The 18,523-nt window shown below is 45.4% G+C and overlaps 2 protein-coding genes across 2 annotated transcripts in view; one reads left to right on the top strand and one right to left on the bottom strand.

Moving 5' to 3' along the window:
* The window catches only part of ALS2CL (ALS2 C-terminal like), a 28,594-nt gene extending 20,069 nt beyond the window's left edge, over positions 1-8,525 (top strand). The window contains exons 19-26 of the mRNA XM_009479728.2: positions 35-192; positions 1,673-1,741; positions 2,744-2,917; positions 3,779-3,821; positions 4,254-4,315; positions 5,409-5,558; positions 7,028-7,124; positions 8,454-8,525. Of these exons, the coding sequence (XP_009478003.2) occupies positions 35-192; positions 1,673-1,741; positions 2,744-2,917; positions 3,779-3,821; positions 4,254-4,315; positions 5,409-5,558; positions 7,028-7,124; positions 8,454-8,525 (825 nt within the window). The remainder of the gene's footprint in view (positions 1-34; positions 193-1,672; positions 1,742-2,743; positions 2,918-3,778; positions 3,822-4,253; positions 4,316-5,408; positions 5,559-7,027; positions 7,125-8,453) is intronic.
* A 3,700-nt stretch (positions 8,526-12,225) lies between these two features.
* Positions 12,226-18,289, bottom strand: JMJD4 (jumonji domain containing 4). Its single transcript, XM_009479727.2, has 6 exons — positions 18,025-18,289; positions 17,240-17,405; positions 15,968-16,093; positions 14,996-15,263; positions 13,666-13,812; positions 12,226-12,537 (listed from the first exon to the last, which is right to left on the bottom strand). Exons 1-6 carry the CDS (start codon positions 18,287-18,289, stop codon positions 12,226-12,228), a joined length of 1,284 nt encoding a protein of 427 aa, XP_009478002.2.
* Positions 18,290-18,523: the final 234 nt, after the last annotated feature.

The following is an 18,523-nucleotide window of genomic DNA, read 5'->3' on the forward strand; positions in this document are numbered from 1 at the left end:
GGCTTGTAAAATGTAATTTTCCTCTATCATGCAGGCATTGAAGTCTTCCCTGCACCCACTGGGAAAGCTGCTGAAGGCCTTGGTGATAGCTTTTCAGGCAACATATTCTGGGATTGGGGCCAACAGACACTTGCTGACTATGGCACAAGAGGAAGTCAAGTTCTATGCAAAGAAAATATGGGAGTTTTACCAGTAAGTCAAGCACATTGAGTCCTTCCAATGGGTATGAGCGTAGAGGGATTGCAGAGTAGACCATTGGGATAATTTTTTCAGGTGACAGGGCTGCTTTATTTCACAGCATATTTCTTGGGGCAGTTGCTTCAGAATGGTGCTAGATAAGGAGTTATTTGCAATAACTAAGGTTATATGGACCTAGGAAACATTTATTATGCTCCTTGCTTAGTACATGACCCCAGGGGCTTTAATGTGACTAAATCCCACTGACTTATGGCAGCCCAATGAGCTGTTGCCCATAATAAGACTTCATTTAGACAAGCACAAATATAAGCAAGAAACCTTACTAAGTAACGAGGACAGCAAACTGTATCACAGCACACAACAGTGGTGTTTGATGTCTATGTTTGAGTGAAAAATAGCTTAAGCTTAACCTGCCTTGGCTCAACAGGAGTTAAGAACATGCAGTGTAAGTGCATCGTTGAGGCTCGGCTGGTGTGGGTAGTGACTCTGAAATGAGGTTGTTCGGTTGTGCGGTTGTGCCCGTGGGTAATTAAAGACCGGATCAAAGGCATGATTGGGGTCCCGTTGCTGTTTGAATACCTTTTAGGAGAAGACACAAGAAATGCTACTGTAGGCAGAGGTGGGGAACTCTGCCTCTAGCTGCACTCAGGGTGGTATTGCCTTAAAAGTAAGAGGTTGGATAAAAGCTCTGTTGTTGTCAGTGTAGCCTTGTGTGCTTGAGGAAGGCTGTCAGCTCTGTGATGAGGGCTTGTCTGTCCGGGAGCAGTCTGAGAACAGCAGCACAGCTGATGGGAACAAGTCAGATTTGATTCAGTTCATGAACAGCACAACCGGGCTGAGAACCTGAGCATTGGTTCATGTGAAGGTGCTTCTGGGCTCAGTGCATACCTTGGAAAGCTTGCTTCATGTCTCAAGACCTTTCAGATGCAGTGTGGGGAGAGAGACCCACCTCGCTCTGCTGTGCCCCTGGCTAAGTTTCCTAGGCTGATACTTCTACACCAAAAAAAAGGCAATCTCTCCCTAATCCCCATTTTAAGGTTATGAAGTTTTGGCTTGGAAATATCAAGACAAACCCAAGCTACTTTTTCAGAGTATGAACATCCTCTAATGTTCATAGATGGGTTAGAGAATTGGTTGCTATGACAGGTCCTGAAACCTCATGTCCCTTGAGTGGGAGTACAAGGAGTTGGTGCTCCATGCAGACCACAGTTAGGATCTCCAGGGTGACCACCCTACTCTTCAGAAGCTATGGAGAGTTTTGAAACACTTATTCATTCCTAGCGGCTTCTGCTGGTAATAGAGAAAGCCCTCAAACAGTGAAAAATGAATACTGAAACAACACTGCAAGGATTACAGTGAGCTTTACTAATACCCGACTTGATGCTGGGACAGTTGAGCTCCTCATTTGTGAATAACAAATTGCCCTTAAAAAAAGAAGGGGAGGGAGCTAAACCTTCGTTTGCTCCTCTTCTAGGGGCTTGCTTGATCTGGCACTGGAACAGAAAGGCCAAATCTCTGCAAGGTGTGCAGATGAAGAGACGAGGTATGTGTCATCACTTGTTTAATTTTAAGCTGCTTGGACATATGGGGTGTCTTCTAAAATACATTTAGTGCTGAACTGATTGTATTTGTTCATTTGAGTCAGGTTTAGTGCCCACACTTCTCTCTGAGTGCAAAGCTTTCAGTAGTTCTGCTTGAACCACGAGAGCAACTTCTTCTAATCGTGTTCTGTAGCAGAATAGAGCGGGGAGTTGGAGGTGTGTGTGGTCTAGAGCCTTGCACACACCAGCCGCTGTGCAGTAGCATGGTGTGTGCGAGACAGCAGTCCCAGCACTACCACGGGCTTTGCATTAGTCACAGGAACTTGTTCATTGCGCGGATGGTGACTTCCATACCAGCACTGAGAGAAAGGCAGGCCTGGAAATAGGTAGAACAGTGTGGGAAATGTGGCAGAGGAGGTAGAAGACATGATGTTCTTAGAATAAGAAGGTAGGAAAAATTGTGGGTGACCCAGGTTTAGGGATTTGGGGGTGTGGGAAGAAGCACTTTTGTTCACCTGTCCCCATTTGGTCTGGATTTCTCTTTGCTGTAATCTGCAGCCATCCCCACGTGGGCTGAATGAAGCCAAGAGGTTGGTGGAAGGGTAAGCAGCTGGAAAAGGGCTTTTTCTGAATTTATTTGGTCCTTGTCCCTTAAGAAATAACAAGTGCTCTACTGAAACAGCTTAGAAATAACAGCTGGAGGTAGGTCTCGTGCTCCAGGTTTCTCCCAGTGACTAAGGAGATCTTGTGGAGGAACAGGACCCTGTCCTGTCCTGCAGCATAAGATGCACTTGCATCTTCAGCTTGTGGGCACACACATGAGTGTGTTACATAGGTCACTACCGTCCAACTGTGACATTGAACTCAAAGATGGAGGAAGGAGGGGAGAACAAGGAGAACACCTTGCAGTCTCAGAAGCTGCCTCTTCCATTGTGTGCTGCGTGGCTCTCGGTAATAGCAACGTTGTAGGTCTCGCTGTAGGACTCTCTTTTTCTCTGCCACAGTGACCAGAAAGCATGCAGTGTGGTCCTGCCGCTGATCTTGCCCTGCTTCTACCCTGAGCTTTTCATGCTCTACATGCTCTATCATGAAAGAGAAGATGACCTCTACTGCCAAGGGATCGTGGACTTAAGTCTGTTCCCTGACATCAAGCTGCTGGAGTTTCTCGATGTGCAGAAGTAAGTGACATTTTTTCATCCCAGGATGCAACCCCATGATACCAGCTGGGAAGGTAGCAGCCAGGGAAAGCTCTGATGGCACAGGAGGAACGGACATATAACCTGTTCCTGGGTCCACCATTGGCCGTAGCAATGAAGTTTTTCCTAGGCTGCCAGAGGAAGTTGTGTCGTGGAGTGCCTGCAATACTGTCTGGAAGGACAACATTGACTAGTGGAAAGCTGCTATTATCTATACTAATTTTCATTTTTAGTGTAGCAAAAATCTTCTTTTCTAACTCACCAAACAAATGGTTTGCTCCAACTCAGGACCAACTGTGTCTTAGAAAGGACCTTAGAAAGGTCCACCCAGTGGTATCTGCTGTAACAATGTAGGCACACAGTCTCAAGACAGGGGAAAAGCTGTGGAGCCAGATGTTTCCCTCATCCATTCCTGCAGCTAGATCCATTTTTGGAAGTGATATGTGAGGACCAATAACTCAGACTATAGAGGCATGTCAGCTTTTCTATCACAGCACCATCTGCAGCTCAAGGACTTAAGCGGGATAGGAGACCCACAGTCTGAATTTGGCAATTTGATTCAGTCTAGACTCAGTGAGAGGAACTGAATCTGAAAGTGCCAAAAACTCTTCATTGATTATCACAGGAGCATGTGTGAGTAAAATAAACACTACGCTGAGGTTAATAAGCCCAAGTTATTAATTCTTCCTGTAGCAGTGTAACGAGAGGAGCAAACTCAGCCTCATGCATGTACAAGACTTTAGCATCACCTTGAACAAGGAGATAAAACCAGTCTAAACTGACTTAGGGTGGAGTTAAGACATGGACATCTGCCTTCTAAATCTCTCTGTAATCTCCTTTCAGACACCTCTGGCCTCTGAAAGATCTCACCCTGACGACCAACCAGGTACGAAATAATGCTAAAGCTAGCTTTGGTGTGTTAGCAAGATGGCACTGGGGCTAAGTGTTGGTGCTGGCTAATGATGGAGCTTCACCTAAGTAACCACAGGGCAGACTGCACTCAGAAATCAGAGCTACGTGACATGTATTGATTAGTTATGATCTGTAGCTACTGCAGATGAATTTCCATGGATGGGAACATGAGCTTAGCATAGTATTGCTTTGTAATGCTCTGCTCGGTGGCGTTTCAAAGGCATCTGTGTTCAGAGTGGCTCTGTAGACATCTAAGTGTGTTCAGAGTGGCACTGTCTACAACAGCGTTATTTTGCCCTCCTTTATGGGCAGCAAACATGCTTATTTTGGGGCCAGCGCTGAGGAGCCATGTGGTGGCTCTTGGAGAGATGCTTTATTGACATACAACTCTCTGTCTCCCTTTCAGAGGCGGTCCCTTATCAAAGACAAGTGTTTCCTGTCCGCCATAGAGTGTTTGCAGAAGCTGATGTAAGTTACCATCCATAACCTCTGATTGACAACCAGAGCTAACAGGGATTTTCTGTATTCTGGGAAATGCTGTAAATTCACATCTGTTTGCAAAAGCACACCTGGGTCAGCCTGCAAGACAATTTAAAGTTGTTTGTGAAACTATTTCAGTTGAAAAGAAGAAGTGTTCTGTAGAACTATTTTGTTCCCCAAAAAATGTCAGGACAATATCTAGTGTGTTTAAATGCAACCCTCCCCTGGCAAATATCTCTCCTTAATTTTGCGCAGACATTCCTGCACAAAATCTGACTTTGATGAAATGGAGTTCAGTCATGTCAGTGTGCATAGCAAATCGGGCCTGGCTGTGACTGCCTGGTCATGATAGAGCCCGTTTCTCTGGACACATGGAGCTACATGAGGGTTATCCATCCAGTGTGGCATCCCAAGATATTAATGTAGCAAAGCAGAGCTCAATTTAAGAAGCTCAGCTTGATTTATTGGCTTGAAGTCCGGCCTAGAGAATGGTGCTGCAGTAACAAGTGGGAAGGAAGATAGAGGGGAGCAGGGAAGTGTTGTGGGATCCATCAGGCAGCGGTTCTCAGGTCCCTAAGTACACTGGCCCTGGTGAGAGCCTCCCTATGAAAGCGAACGTGTCTTCTCTTCTGGGGAAGGCAGCACAGGCTACATGTACCTTGGCAGGGTGTTACGGGCAGAAGAAACAACCTTCTACATGCGACAACTGTATTAGTCCCTCGCAAGAGCAATATCTTGATAGAACTGCCCAAAGCGATTAACCTCATACTCTCTAGTTTTTATTTGAGGGACTGTGGTTCAGGTTAGTCCTGTCTAAAATGAAAGACTGACCCTAGGGCACTAGGGCGAGCAGTTCATACTCAGGACTTGGGAGGACTCAAGGTCCACCTGGATGATGTTACACCCTGGTGATGCCTCCTGGCACAACCTCGTTGACCCCTTTTGGTGCAGCCATTGCAGATGACTGACAGACTTTTTCTTTAGCATGATGGTCTGCTCTGAATTTTTTTTAGTTCTGCTGCTTTATCTCTTTAGTTGTGTAGTGGAAGCATCTTTGACATGGCTGTTTTCACACTGACAGCACCACGGTGGATCCCCGGGAAAAGCTGGTGATCCTCCAGAAGACATATGAGGAGATAGAGAGCACAGTGTCCCGGGTGGTGGAGAAGGACTACAAGCTCCCCATGGATGACCTGTTGCCCCTACTGATGTATGTTGTATCCCGAGCAAAGTAAGTGGAAGCTTTTCATTTCCCCGTCCTGTTGTTGTGCGATACCTCAATCAGAGAAAGGACAGCCAGGTTTCCAGGCCAAATAATTTAAATGAATCATAGAATCATAGAATAGAATCATTTAGGTTGGAAAAGACCTTTAAGATCATCCAGTCCAACCATTATCCTAACACTACCCAGTCCACCACTAAACCAATTAAGGGGAGAGGAGCAATTTCATGTTTCCTGGCTTGGGGGATGGATTATTTATAATGAAAGTAAAAAACAGGAATCATTACGATTGGAAAGGATCTCTAAGATCATCAGCCCAATCGTCAACCCAACACCCCCATGCCCACTAAACCATGGCCCAAAGTGCCACCTCTGCCCTTTTTTTGAACCCCTCAGGGGTTGGGGACTCCCCCACCTCTCTGGGCAGCCTGTTCCAATGCTTGACTACCCTTTCCGTGAAGAAATTTTTCCCAATATCCAATCTAAACCTCCCCTGAGGCAGCTTGAGCCCATTTCCTCTCGTCCTGTCGCTAACTACTTGGGAGAAGAGACTAACACCCATGAAAATGAAAAACTGGGGTTTGTGTTTTAAAATGTTTTTTCCTCAGTGGTATTTGGGTTTCTGTGGGCTGCTGTCTGCCAGCTGTGGTGTGATGGTGTTGGCCATGATATAAAGTGGCTAGGGACATCCTGAGTGTCCATCTCTTACCCAAGAGGATAGCTGAGTGTTGTCATGAGAAACGCGGTCTTACCTGCATCTCACATTACCGTAGAAAATAGGAACATGAAGCCTTTGAAGGCCAATTGTTGATGCCTTCAAGGTATTATCTATTTATCATGCATCTTCTATTTTCTAATCTCAATAGGGCACTGTGATTCAGTTCGGAGACTAGGAAGGTCCTGAACACTGACCGTCTAGTAATTAGACTTTTCCTGTGTAGGACTGACTGTAAATGTAACATATTTCTGCCAAAGAGGCTCTGAGCTGCTTTCACTGGAACTGCGGGAACCTACTTACATCAGTAGAATGAAACTGTACTTTTTTTTTCCTGGCAAATTTGAGTCAAAATCCTTGAGTGACTTCCTGGGTATGCTTGGTCTCCAAAAAAGAGTTTAAACTTGGGGCCATGAAATCCAGAAGCTTCCCCCACTTTCCACCCCCCCCCGCCCACTGCAGTCATGTTGGATGATACAAGTTTGTTTGCTACACACCTTGCTTGACTGTAGATGAGAGAGGAGGGGAGTGAGAGGCCGTCAAAAATGGAGGAATTGAAATTTTCTTATGATTGAGGATCTTTGCTGACATCCAGGACTCAGTCTCCAGAAGGTCAGGATGATGTACAAGGAATCCGCAATGGACTTCCAGATCTGTGCCTCCCTCTCTCCATAATCTGATTTCAAACATACACGCACAAACACCAGTGCCCAGAGATTTGTTCTAGTTGTGACTTCTTTTCCCACCCCCCCCCCCCCCCCAGAATACAGCACCTGGGAGCTGAAATCCATCTGATTAGAGACTTGATGGACCCCACCAATGAAGGAGGACTGTATGACTTTCTGTTAACAGCATTGGAGGTAAGGAAATGTTTTCAGTGGTGACAGTTGCAAGCTGCATTAGCCTTGCATTGCAGATGACACCAGACTGGGTGGGAGTGTCGATCTGCTGGAGGGTAGGAAGGCCCTGCAGAGGGACCTGGCCAGGCTGGACCGATGGGCCGAGGCCAACTGTGTGAGGTTCAACAAGGCCAAGTGCCGGGTCCTGCACTTGGGTCACAACAACCCCATGCAACGCTGCAGGCTGGGGGTAGAGCGGCTGGAAAGCTGCCTGGCCGAAAAGGACCTGGGGGTGTTGGTCGACAGCGGCTGAACACGAGCCAGCAGTGTGCCCAGGCGGCCAAGAAGGCCAACAGCATCCTGGCTTGTGTCAGGAATAGCGTGGCCAGCAGGAGCAGGGCAGGGATCGGCCCCCTGTGCTCGGCACTGGGGAGGCCGCACCTGGAATGCTGTGTCCAGTTTTGGGCCCCTCAGCACAAGGAGGACATTGGGGTGCTGGAGCGTGTCCAGAGAAGGGCAGCGGAGCTGGGGCAGGGTCTGGAGCACAGGGCTGGTGGGGAGCGGCTGAGGGAGCTGGGGGTGTTCAGCCTGGAGAAGAGGAGGCTGAGGGGAGACCTGATCGCTCTGCAGCTCCTGGCAGGAGGGGGCAGGGAGGGGGGGTCAGGCTCTTCTCCCAAGGAACCAGCGATAGGACGAGAGGAGATGGGCTCAAGCTGCACCAGGGGAGGTTTAGATTGGATATTGGGAGAAATTTCTTCATGGAAAGAGTGGCCAAGCACTGGACCAGGCTGCCCAGAGAGGTGGTGGAGTCCCCATCCCTGGAGGGGTTCAAAAACCGGGCAGAGGTGACACTTTGGGCCATGGTTTAGTGGGCATGGGGGTGTTGGGTTGATGGTTGGGCTGATGATCTTAGAGATCCTTTCCAATCGTAATGATCCCTAGTTTTACTTTCATGAAAAACTAATCCATCCCCCAAGCCAGGAAACATGAAATTATTACTCTCCCCTTAATTGGTTTAGTGGTGGGCTTGGCAGTGTTAGGTGAATGGTTGGACTGGATGATCTTAAAGGTCTTTTCCAACCTAAATGATTCTATGATTCTGTGATTCTTGAGTAGTAGAGACACTAATGCATTATACTCTCATTTAATTTTAGAAGGCTGTTTATACACCCAGCACAGGTTATTTTCCTTCTGATCTAGAGAATACGCTTATCCTTCATTTATAATGTACAGATTTAATCTTTTGTTTAGCCTGTGGGGCAGCATGGCTTCACTTTGTGTGCAGGAGACCAGATTTTGGCCCCAAGTTCCAAAACTTCTGCTTAATGGGTTGCTCTGTTCCTTGCCCAGTCATGCTATGAACACATCCAGAGGATGAGACTCCACCAACGAGGGAACTGCCACGTGACTCACAGCTCCTGAGCCCGAGGACCTGAAAAGAGCCTCCTCCCCGCTGCACTTTCTTGACCAAACACTGTTGGATGAAGACGCAATCAAGTCACTGCTGTTCTGGTTGCCTTTAAAGAGGGAAGAACGGTTATTGATCAGATGAGGATTTCTTGCTGGGTTTTCTCTTGGACTAACTACGATCATAAAGCACAGAAACACGGATGCTGTGGGCTAAAAGCCTTCAACACACAACCTCAGCTCGTGTTTGGGAATTTCTTCGCGGAAAGTGGCCAAGGTTTCTTCTGCCCTGTAGTTTCATTTCACTTTCCTGCAAAGAGCAATTTGCCTCGAAACCTCGTTTAACTGTTCTCTCGGAGACTGTGTTTGTTTTGCACTGGTGAACTGACATAAGGGAGGTTATTTTATAGAAAGCAGTCAAATGAAACCACCAGAACTGTTTTGGTGGGACTATTACTGGTTGGCAGAAATGTGGCACGGACAGGAGAGGCCATCTCCATGCTCCTAAACAACCTGTTCCTGGAGTGAGGTGGCTTTTTCTGTATCCCTAAGAGGAAGGTTTTTCCATTCCTCTTCCTACCTAGGCCAAACTCAGTACCTCTCCATTCCATTGTAAAGCTGCTATTGACCAACTTCCTTGTTTTATGACACTTTTCAAGCGTATATTTATCCTCTGCAGACTCCTGTTAAACCTCAGGGATATCACACTTGCACCTTGAACATGCTCGTGCTGCTTTGTAATTCTGCAGGGGTTCGTGAGTGCCTAATAGAAAGGACCTACATTGTGCCAGGGTGAAAAATCTCGAATCCTGGCGAGACAGAACATAAAACCACCTGGCTTTCTGCACTGACAGAGCTGCAAAAACACTGGTTTTCCTCGGTGCGCAGCTTCACGCTGACAGATCACCCGCTGACACCAGTGGGGTACGAATCAAATTAGAATTGGGTTGGGTTTTATGCTACCTTTATAAAAGGCAAATGGATATTTGGTATCCTGTTCCTATCAGACAAAAATAGTAATGTCTGAGTTGCATATTTAGAGCAAAGGCTCTTTTGAACTAGATTTTAACCTGCTTTTTTTTTTTTTTTTACAGTTTGACTTTAAATTATACAGGTCTGTCACTTCAGAAAAACAAAACAGAACTCTACAGGCTGTTTCCTCCTGTTTATCACAAGTATTATGCTTTAATAAATAGCACACTGATTACAATAGTTAATATATTGGTATGAGAGTATCTTAATGTATGTTTTACAGTAACTTTGTATTTAAATAAAGCTGTTTAATTTTTAAGAGATTCCAGGCTTGCGTACTTCTTATTCCAATCTCATCGCCATCTTCAGGCATTTGAGAATTTGCTTTCCTCTCTTTAACTTTAGAAAATATGTGGCTCCCTTACTGCCTTGATCATTCATGGGAAAGGAGAACTTGAACTACAAATTAGTTTCCTAACATAAGAAAGACTGAATTAATAAAACTAATTTTTGTGCTTCTCTTCCCTGCGGAATCAGTAAGGAGGACATGGCTTAAACTTTAAGATCATTTCCTGCAATTAAAGTATTATTTTTTTACCCCATTGCCTCGCACTGATCACACTAAGCCGCAGCAGGCCTTATGAAGGACGGCTGTTACACATCGTCAGAGCTGAAGGTGCTGTGGTGCAGAGACAGCTCAGGTGAAGGGAAAGGGAGTCGTTGAGATCCACCTTCCTTTACTTGAACACCTCTTTAGCCACCCTACCTTGCTGGCCTATCTTCTTCCTTACCAGTGTTCCACAGGGAAGAGGAACTAACTGCAGGAATGATGCCTCTTTCCTGAGAACTGCTGCCTGGATTTTTTTGCATCCCAGCAAACTCACATCATCCCTCCAAATGAGGATGTAGTCTGCTGGACAGTACAGTGTCTAAACTGGTCCTGGGTATGTTGAGATACCAGGTTCTCAGCATAAAAGCTAGACTTGTCTTTTTGCTGTTTTCACACAGCAAAGCCAAGCAGTTCCAGCTTTGTGGTATATGAAATTGAAAGTCCTGTTCATCTAAGCAAACCCGTTATAAAACTGCAGTGTTTAAAGTGGTCAGTGCCAATACCAGTTACACAGCATGCAGTGAGACTGGGGAATACAAGACCAAAAACATGCTTTCCTACCAATACACTGATTGTCAGCTTTAAACCATTGTTCCTCACCTCTATGAAATCTCACCGTATTCATCTAAGGCAGAAAGCTCCAGCTGCCTGTCCTTGAGAATGTAAACAGCCATAAGTAAGAGCTGTGAACTTTTAATTTCAGAGTTGCTTAAAACTGGCAGTTTTCCAGTCCAAAGAAACACCCTGCCAGAAGGCTGAATCACTGAGAGGTAGTCACAGCTGTTTAAAAAAAAAAAAAAAAAAAAAAGTCTGTTTCCTCCATACTGCATTCTTCCATGCTGTGGGTATTGATTTGAATTTCAGGTCCAACTTCCTATTCAAAATGCAGAACTTCTACTAGAAAATAGAACATGCAAAATGCATGCATGTACAAACTCCACAGGATTATCTAGAAAACAATGTGATTTTTCAGCCTACTGAAGACTTCTACTATTGCACTGTCTAAACATACGGTTATTAGTTGGTCTTCCTGGTCATCTGGTTGAAAACTGAGAAAGTTCTTGAGCTATATAATTCAAGTGAGCCCTAAAGGGGCAACTAAGGTAACAGTGTGCAGCCATTTGTGCTTCTAGGCTTTCTCACCAACCAGTAAAAGTAAGAGGAATACTTCACTGGAAACACTCTTTTAGCCCAAGGGTAGCATTCAGGTTGCAAATTGTGCTACGTAACCATGCAGTAGTGTTATTTGGTGTGTTAACAGCATGGCTTTTTTAGGAGATAATATGAGGCTCCTTGCTAGCTTCCCTGATTAATCAAATCTCTGCTTGATAAAATACTGTGCCTTGACATAGTGTGTGTAGAAACTGAGAGTACATTCAGATTCCTCCTTTTGACCTTGGGTGGATCACACGCTTAAATTTTTTGTGGCAGATTTGCTATCAGGACTCCAGCTTCCTGATATGTTAAAATTTAATCCTGCAGACCCTGGAGCAGTATAAAGGCTGACTCTACCCAAGACTTTCAGCTTTAGAGAGCTGCCACTGTACAGGAAAATAGTACAGTCAGCTCTTCCACATCCAAGCTCCAGCTGTTGAGCCAGCTCAGGCTTGAAGAGAAGCTAACTAAATAGGGTCCTCTAATATTTTTTTTTTTAAAAACAGTAAAGGCTGAGCTGCACCTGGAAGCAAGACAGGTCTTAAAGCAATTTAGGTGTGACCAGAGAAAGCAGAGCTTAACTGATGGAGCCTGCAGTGCAGGTTTGCTGTCGGTATACAGCGCTCTCAGAAGCAGAGGGAACATGGTGCAGACCACTGCAGTCGCAGTGTTTGGCCCTGACAGATCCACAGAGAATTTCTGTTCCCCTTCCCTAACAGTAGGGCTCATAATATAATACTAACATGATTTGGGTTTTTCCTTTATCTGAGATTTTTTTCCCCCCGTCCAAATACTCTAGATACTCAAATGCTGTCAACGTAAAAAGTATTCAGTCTGGTTATGAATGTACTCTCTCTACTCTGTATTAAGGCTCTTTGTACCTGAACTGCAACAGCTACTAAACAGGGAGGAGTCAGTCTTCTACAAACACCCATTTTGCAAAAGGTTCATTTTACAAATAAATGAATAAATAGGAAGTTAGAGTAGCGCCGTATCTATTGCTGCTTTCAAGTGGTGGAGCAATGCCTCCGGAGGTGGAGAAAGTGACGTCAGGTCTAGTTTCTTGAAATCTTCATTAGCACTCAATGATGTTAACACCTTCACAGTCCTCTTTAAATCAAACACTGCATGGAGCATGCCCAAGGTGGAAATGGCAGCTTTTGGAGTGTTCTTTGCCGAAGCTTCGTCATCGAGGCCGTTTTCCAAGACAGAAATCCTGTTCTCTGCAATAACTTTGAGGAAGTTGTAGAACTCCTTGTAGTCTATACCCGTGCAAGACTTCATGATCAACTAGGGGAAGAAAAAAACAGCATTGAAATTGAAACAGCTCTCTCTTATTTACAGTAAGAATTACAAAACCGTATTTTATCAAGCTAATAACTATCTGGAATCTCAAGTAACCACGTTTAATCATATTTTTTTAATTCCCTGATGGCACTAAAATTCTTTATCTTACTTGAAATGCCACTAGCCCCAAAAGGAAGAGTCTGTTTCTTCTAAGCACTAAATGGCTGTGTTATTTGAAACTGGTTTTGAAGGATATCAACCTAGCAGCAGTAACAGCCTCCAGAAATAAACTTTACATTTGTTTCACGCTTAGGATTCTGGAAGCATACAAGATACAACACCACTCAGCATAGTTACATGTTCTGAAAGCATCACTTGGCAGACACAGAAACCTGCTGCCACCTGAATTTTGCTTGTTTCGGATTCATGGTTTCGTTGTGAATGGTCTTCAGAGCAGTTGTTCTGTGTGGGGTCTGTCTTACTGGTTTTTCTGTTTACATGAAAAAGCGCTTATATTTTATAAAGGGGCATGTAAATACTACATCAAGGATGGATCTCAATGCTAATACTAACCTTGATAGTTGAGCAGTTGAAGCATTAGTTTCGCAGACAACATCCTAACCTCCTTGACACAGCAAATACGCACTGGCACAAGCCTTTCCCTATCTTACTAAAGTAGCATTTGATTTCTTGCAAAATGAAGCTGTCACCAGTTCCTACTTCCATATGAAACGTACTCCAGGTATGAGGTTAAGGACTTGTGTGTCTTAGAACTCGTAAGGTGGTGCAATGCACCCTGGAAATATATGATCCTCTAATAGAATCACAGAATGCTTTGGGTGGGAAGGGACCTTTAGAGCCCACCCAGCCCAGCCCCTGCAGTGCCAGGGACAGCTTTAACCAGAGCAGGGTGCTCAGAGCCCCGTCCAGCCTGGCCTGGGATGGTGCCAGGGATGGGGCCTCCACTGCCTCTCTGGGCAACCTGTGCCAGCGCCTCACCACCCTCACTGTAAAAGATTTCTTCCTTATGTCCAGTCTAAATCTATCCTTCTTTAGTTTAAATCCATTATTTCTTGTCCCGTCAATAATATAATAATAGCAAGTCAGGCAGCCAGCATCATGTTGTTATACCTGGCATTGTAGGTGCCAATCATCCATAGGGTCCTTCCATTCACTGATTTCCCGCTGGACAGCTGCTAATTCATCCTGCAGGAAGCACCACATTATGGCCACATTGCAGCCGTTCACCCAGTTGTGGTTAATGGAAATGGTATCCTCCTGAAGGAATAATTTAAATGGTTACTAGGAACTACATTGCGAAGTGAGAGAAAACAGCTGTAACAGCACCGATGCTGCAAAATGTAAAATCATGTTCCTCAGCAAGGGAAATGCTTCCTTGGCACCAATACCACCACTGTGCTGAAAGGCCGTCTTCTTGCTAACGTCCCTGAACAATCAAATCTTGTTTCACTCTGTAACCTGGCAAACGTCTCTAGTTCCTCTGTCTGAGCATACCTTTTAAGGGCGCAGAGGTGGGAGAAGGTGCTGGGGAGAAAGGAGGAAGGTTGTTAATTTTGGTTTGTAATCACAAAGACCAATTTGTTAGCGTTTTCCATTATTAAATTACAATTTACAGTTAGAAACCAAGATTAACAGCCTCACCATAAGTCCGCCTCACCTAGCATCCTATTTCTCAGTGACTAGGTAGCACCTAATGAGGAAAAGCATACGAAAAGAGCGTTCAGAGAGCTTCTTCACAGAATCAATCATAGAATCACAGAATGCTTTGGGTTGGAAGGGACCTTTAGAGCCCACCCAGCCCAACCCCCTGCTGTGACAGGGACAGCTTTAACCAGAGCAGGGTGCTCAGAGCCCCGTCCAGCCTGGCCTGGGATGGTGCCAGGGATGGGGCCTCCACCGCCTCTCTGGGCAACCTGTGCCAGTGCCTCACCACCCTCAGCGTAAAACATTTCTTCCTTATATCCAGTCTAAATCTATTCTTCTTTAGTTTAAAACCATTACTCCTTGTCCTGTCACAGCAGGCCTTGTTAAAAAGATTCTCCCCACCCTTCCTATAGGCCCCTTTAAGTACTGGAAGGCCGCACTCAGGCCTCCCCACAGCCCCCTCCTCTCCAGGCTGAGCACCCCCAGCTCCCCCGGCCTGGCCCTGCAGCAGAGGGGCTCCAGCCCTCGGATCATTTTTGTGGCCCTTCAACTGTACACTCTTCCAGCTTCTAGTGGTCAATGACCCAAGGAGCTTATGCATTTAGGCTTGCTTTTAGCCATCATCTTGAGTGGCCACTGATAGACCTTTCCTCCGTGAATCTCTCTAAACTTTTTTGCAGCCCAGTTAGACTTTTGGCATCCACAAGACGCTGTGGCAAGAAGAGTTTCATCTGATTCAAGCCTGCTGCCTGATTATCTCTCTCTGTTCTGAAAAGGTTGGTATCAGTTTTCTTACCAGATTGTAAACTTGATGATGCCATCCACTGGGGATGAAGACTATCTCCCCTGCTTCCTGCACAATTTCAACAGGGGGTTGACTTTGGTTGTAGCGAGGGTAAATACTCCTGTCCTGAAGGTTAGGTGCAGTCACGTCGAAGGGCAAGTTGCCATGGCGGTCTTTCAGGTAGTCCTCCTGTCCCGCAGGGTACAACAGCCATTTCTTTCTCCCGCATATATTGGCTGACCAGCTATAGGAACGGAAGACATCAGCATGGAACGGAGTCCTGTGGGGTAAATCAGAGGTTTAAGTAAAAAGACAACGCCTAAAAGCTGTTAGATGAATTAAAATCTCTTGAGAATTGGACATACATGCAGAAATCAACCTTCACTATGCAAACCTGATCCCAAAGTGTCATCCTCTTCATTTAATTTTGACTGCTTTAAGTATTAAAAGGCCACTATATCTACACAGTTTTGCAGTGTTTTATAGCCTCTGTGCTTCTCTATCAGGTAGTTTTGAATCTGTCCCACAGATGGCAGGAGATTCTGTGATGTGAACTGATGAGAATACTGTAAATGCAACATTCTCACCAATGCTGGACTTAATTTTTCACCTGCAAAATATTTGACCAACTCATCAGCGCCCCTCCAAGGCTACTGTCGACTCTGCAAATCCCAAGCGGCCAATGATCCTGGGGAGTTTCTGTTCTAAAACCTTATATAAGCCAGCTGACAACTTTTGCAGATTTTGTGCGTGCAGTTCAGGGTTTTTTGAAGCACAAAAGCACTTTAGCTGACTGCGTGAGGACAGCTCACATCCAGAACCAAATGAGCTGCTTGAGAAACAAGACTGGCTGGGTTCAGGCACAACACGACGCTGTATGGCCTCTGCAGCACGACGCTATCCTGAAGTACAATGTGACAATCCCCTGTAATACTAAATCTTAAAAAGGAGTATGTAAGAACGACAGAAACCACACTGCCTTACCATGAACCTTTAGGTCCCATGTAGACAAACCGGTAATCATCCACAGCTATAGCATCCCAGTATTCATTCAGCCAGTCGGATGAGAAATACACAGGGGTTGTATAAACATCTTGCTCGGGGAAAGCTCTTAAAAACATAACGTGTTGGAAATCGGTCTCAGAAAAACGCAGCATTGCTCTTTCTACTTCAGTTCCCAAAACCCAGATACAGAGACCAATCAGGTCTCCAGCAGGCCACTGATACTTCGCTGCAGTCCCCTTTATATCATTGACAACTCGGAGTTGCACGCAAAATGCACGCAATAGCGCTGTTCTGTCTCCCAGGAAAGCTGTGAAGGTTAACTGCTATTTGGGAGACTCCTAATTATGGCAAAGACAGCTCCTAATAAACACATTCTCTTGAGAGGAGACGCCTGCAAGACTGGTTGTCCAACTGGGTGACAGTTTGGGGGTGTGAGGGTTAGGAGGGAAGCCAGGATGTGGGATTTTGACAAGTGTGTGGCCTCCTCCCACAGGATACGCTGTCCCTTTCCCCTCCTAGGCTGCATGTGCAGACATTCTGTAGCCAGCCACAGCACCGGTGTCTGGGAAAGCAGACAAACAGGGAGGCAGAGAGTGACAAACTTCCTCTATTGCAAGTCACCGGCACACTCAAAAATGAAAACAAGAGGTGATCACAAGAAAGTTGGATTAAGAGCAGGATACGTTTAAGGAAGAAGAGGTTTGAGTGAAAAGACATAAAAGTCCTACACAGACACGGGGCATGGACAACACATTCACCTCGCAAGCAGCAGGCTGGAGGAGAAGGAAAGCCAGAACAGGGTGAAGAGAACTTTAACGACTGGGAAGGTTAACAGAAAAGAAAATGAATAATAAAGGATTGTAACTCACACATGCTCACTGAATTAAACACAATCAGACATATCCCCCTTCTTTTTAGGAAGGAAGGTTTGCACTGTAGCAGTCAAACAAAAGCCAAATATTACAGCCACGTGGTTTCCACAGGGATAATGTACAGTCGTTTAAAACATAGATGAAAAGGAAAGCGCTCAAGAACATTCCGCCTCTTCAGGAAACGATGACCTGTTTTAGGATCTTGTCGTGTGAAGTACCGCAAGAACAGTGCAGTGCCAGACTGATATTTTGGTGGGCAGGTGCTAACAAACGGCACTGCCGGCATTTCAACGCTCAGGCATTAGAAGATGAGCACTAAGGCTCTGGGGCAGCTCTTTGCTGTACGCAGCGTGCGGGGCTTTCCACAGCGCTCTCTTACCTGCTCAGGTGCCAGTCCTTTAGATAAAGGCATCCTCGGGATGAACGGTAGTCATTTTTAATGTAGTCTTTCCAGTACTTTATATACTCCTTGAAGGGGAGCTGCTCCTTCGGGTTCGAATTGTACTCCTTGACATCACAGTTGGCAACAGGTACTACAGCCTCTCCTGAAACAGAAACTCTTTGAGCCCACATGAGGACAGAATAACCGATGCTGAAACTGAACTCCCTTAACCTTACCCACTGCAGCAGCCTCTAATATCTGGGCCCTATCATGCTACGTACAGCATGAACATGTAAAGCAACAACCCCTAGTCCGGCTCTCACACCCAACACCATCATTCTAGGCAATCACGATTCATACCAGAAGTTATTTATTTCATGTGACCTGAATTTTCCTCTTAAACTACATTAGGAGTGGGGTATTGATTCCTATTAAATACACTAATATTTTACAGCCTGAAGAGAGATTTCACAGTAACTACAGAATAATTTCCCCCTCCCTAGGGGAAGTGTCAGGCTGCTCCCCTGGTTAAAGTTAAGCAGGTATATAACTTGGTATAAATGGCACACCATTTTTTATTTTATTTCATTATGGGGATAAATTCCAGACTGGAATCTGCGAAACATAAAGCGTGAGCAAGCATAGAAAATGAACGTATTAACTTAGCAAAAAGTCTGGAGAATCGCTTGGTTTCATCTAGCGGTTCCATCCCCAAGATCAAAAAAGAGCTGTGTCATTTAGCACAAACTTTTTAAGTAGGTATTAAAAATGCCACGACTTACCAAACTTCTGGAGCAGATGATCAAAGTTAGGCTTTCCATCCCAAGTAACCCAATTTCTCCTGCTGCCCCAGTCTTCAGTGAATTTAGCTGAGAAAATACAGGGATGGTTGGGAATCAAATAATCCCGGAAAAAGTCCGAGTAAGTGAATGATTCTGCTTTTTCAATAAAGTCAACGTGTCCTCCGGGGAGGCAGAATGCACCCTGAGATGAACTGCTGTAGTCACGAAAAAAGGCAGTGGAACAGGCGAATGTTGCCCTGTCCATGCAGGCTGGATACCCTTCCTGGCTTAGCCAAGACAGCGTTGACCAGATGCTATCCCGTGATTCTACGGCAAAAAAAAAGGGCTTTAAAATGTGACTCGAGTCTCTAAATCCATGAAAACTCACAGGAAAATATAAACGGCCGGAGGTAAACCAAGAAGTCGTGCAGGAGCATCCCACCACGTTGGGCTAATTAGGATCTTCCATAGTTTATGAAGGTTAATGCTGGTGGGACAG

This window comes from Pelecanus crispus, chromosome 2, assembly GCF_030463565.1.
Source record: "Pelecanus crispus isolate bPelCri1 chromosome 2, bPelCri1.pri, whole genome shotgun sequence".
Taxonomy (NCBI): domain Eukaryota; kingdom Metazoa; phylum Chordata; class Aves; order Pelecaniformes; family Pelecanidae; genus Pelecanus; species Pelecanus crispus.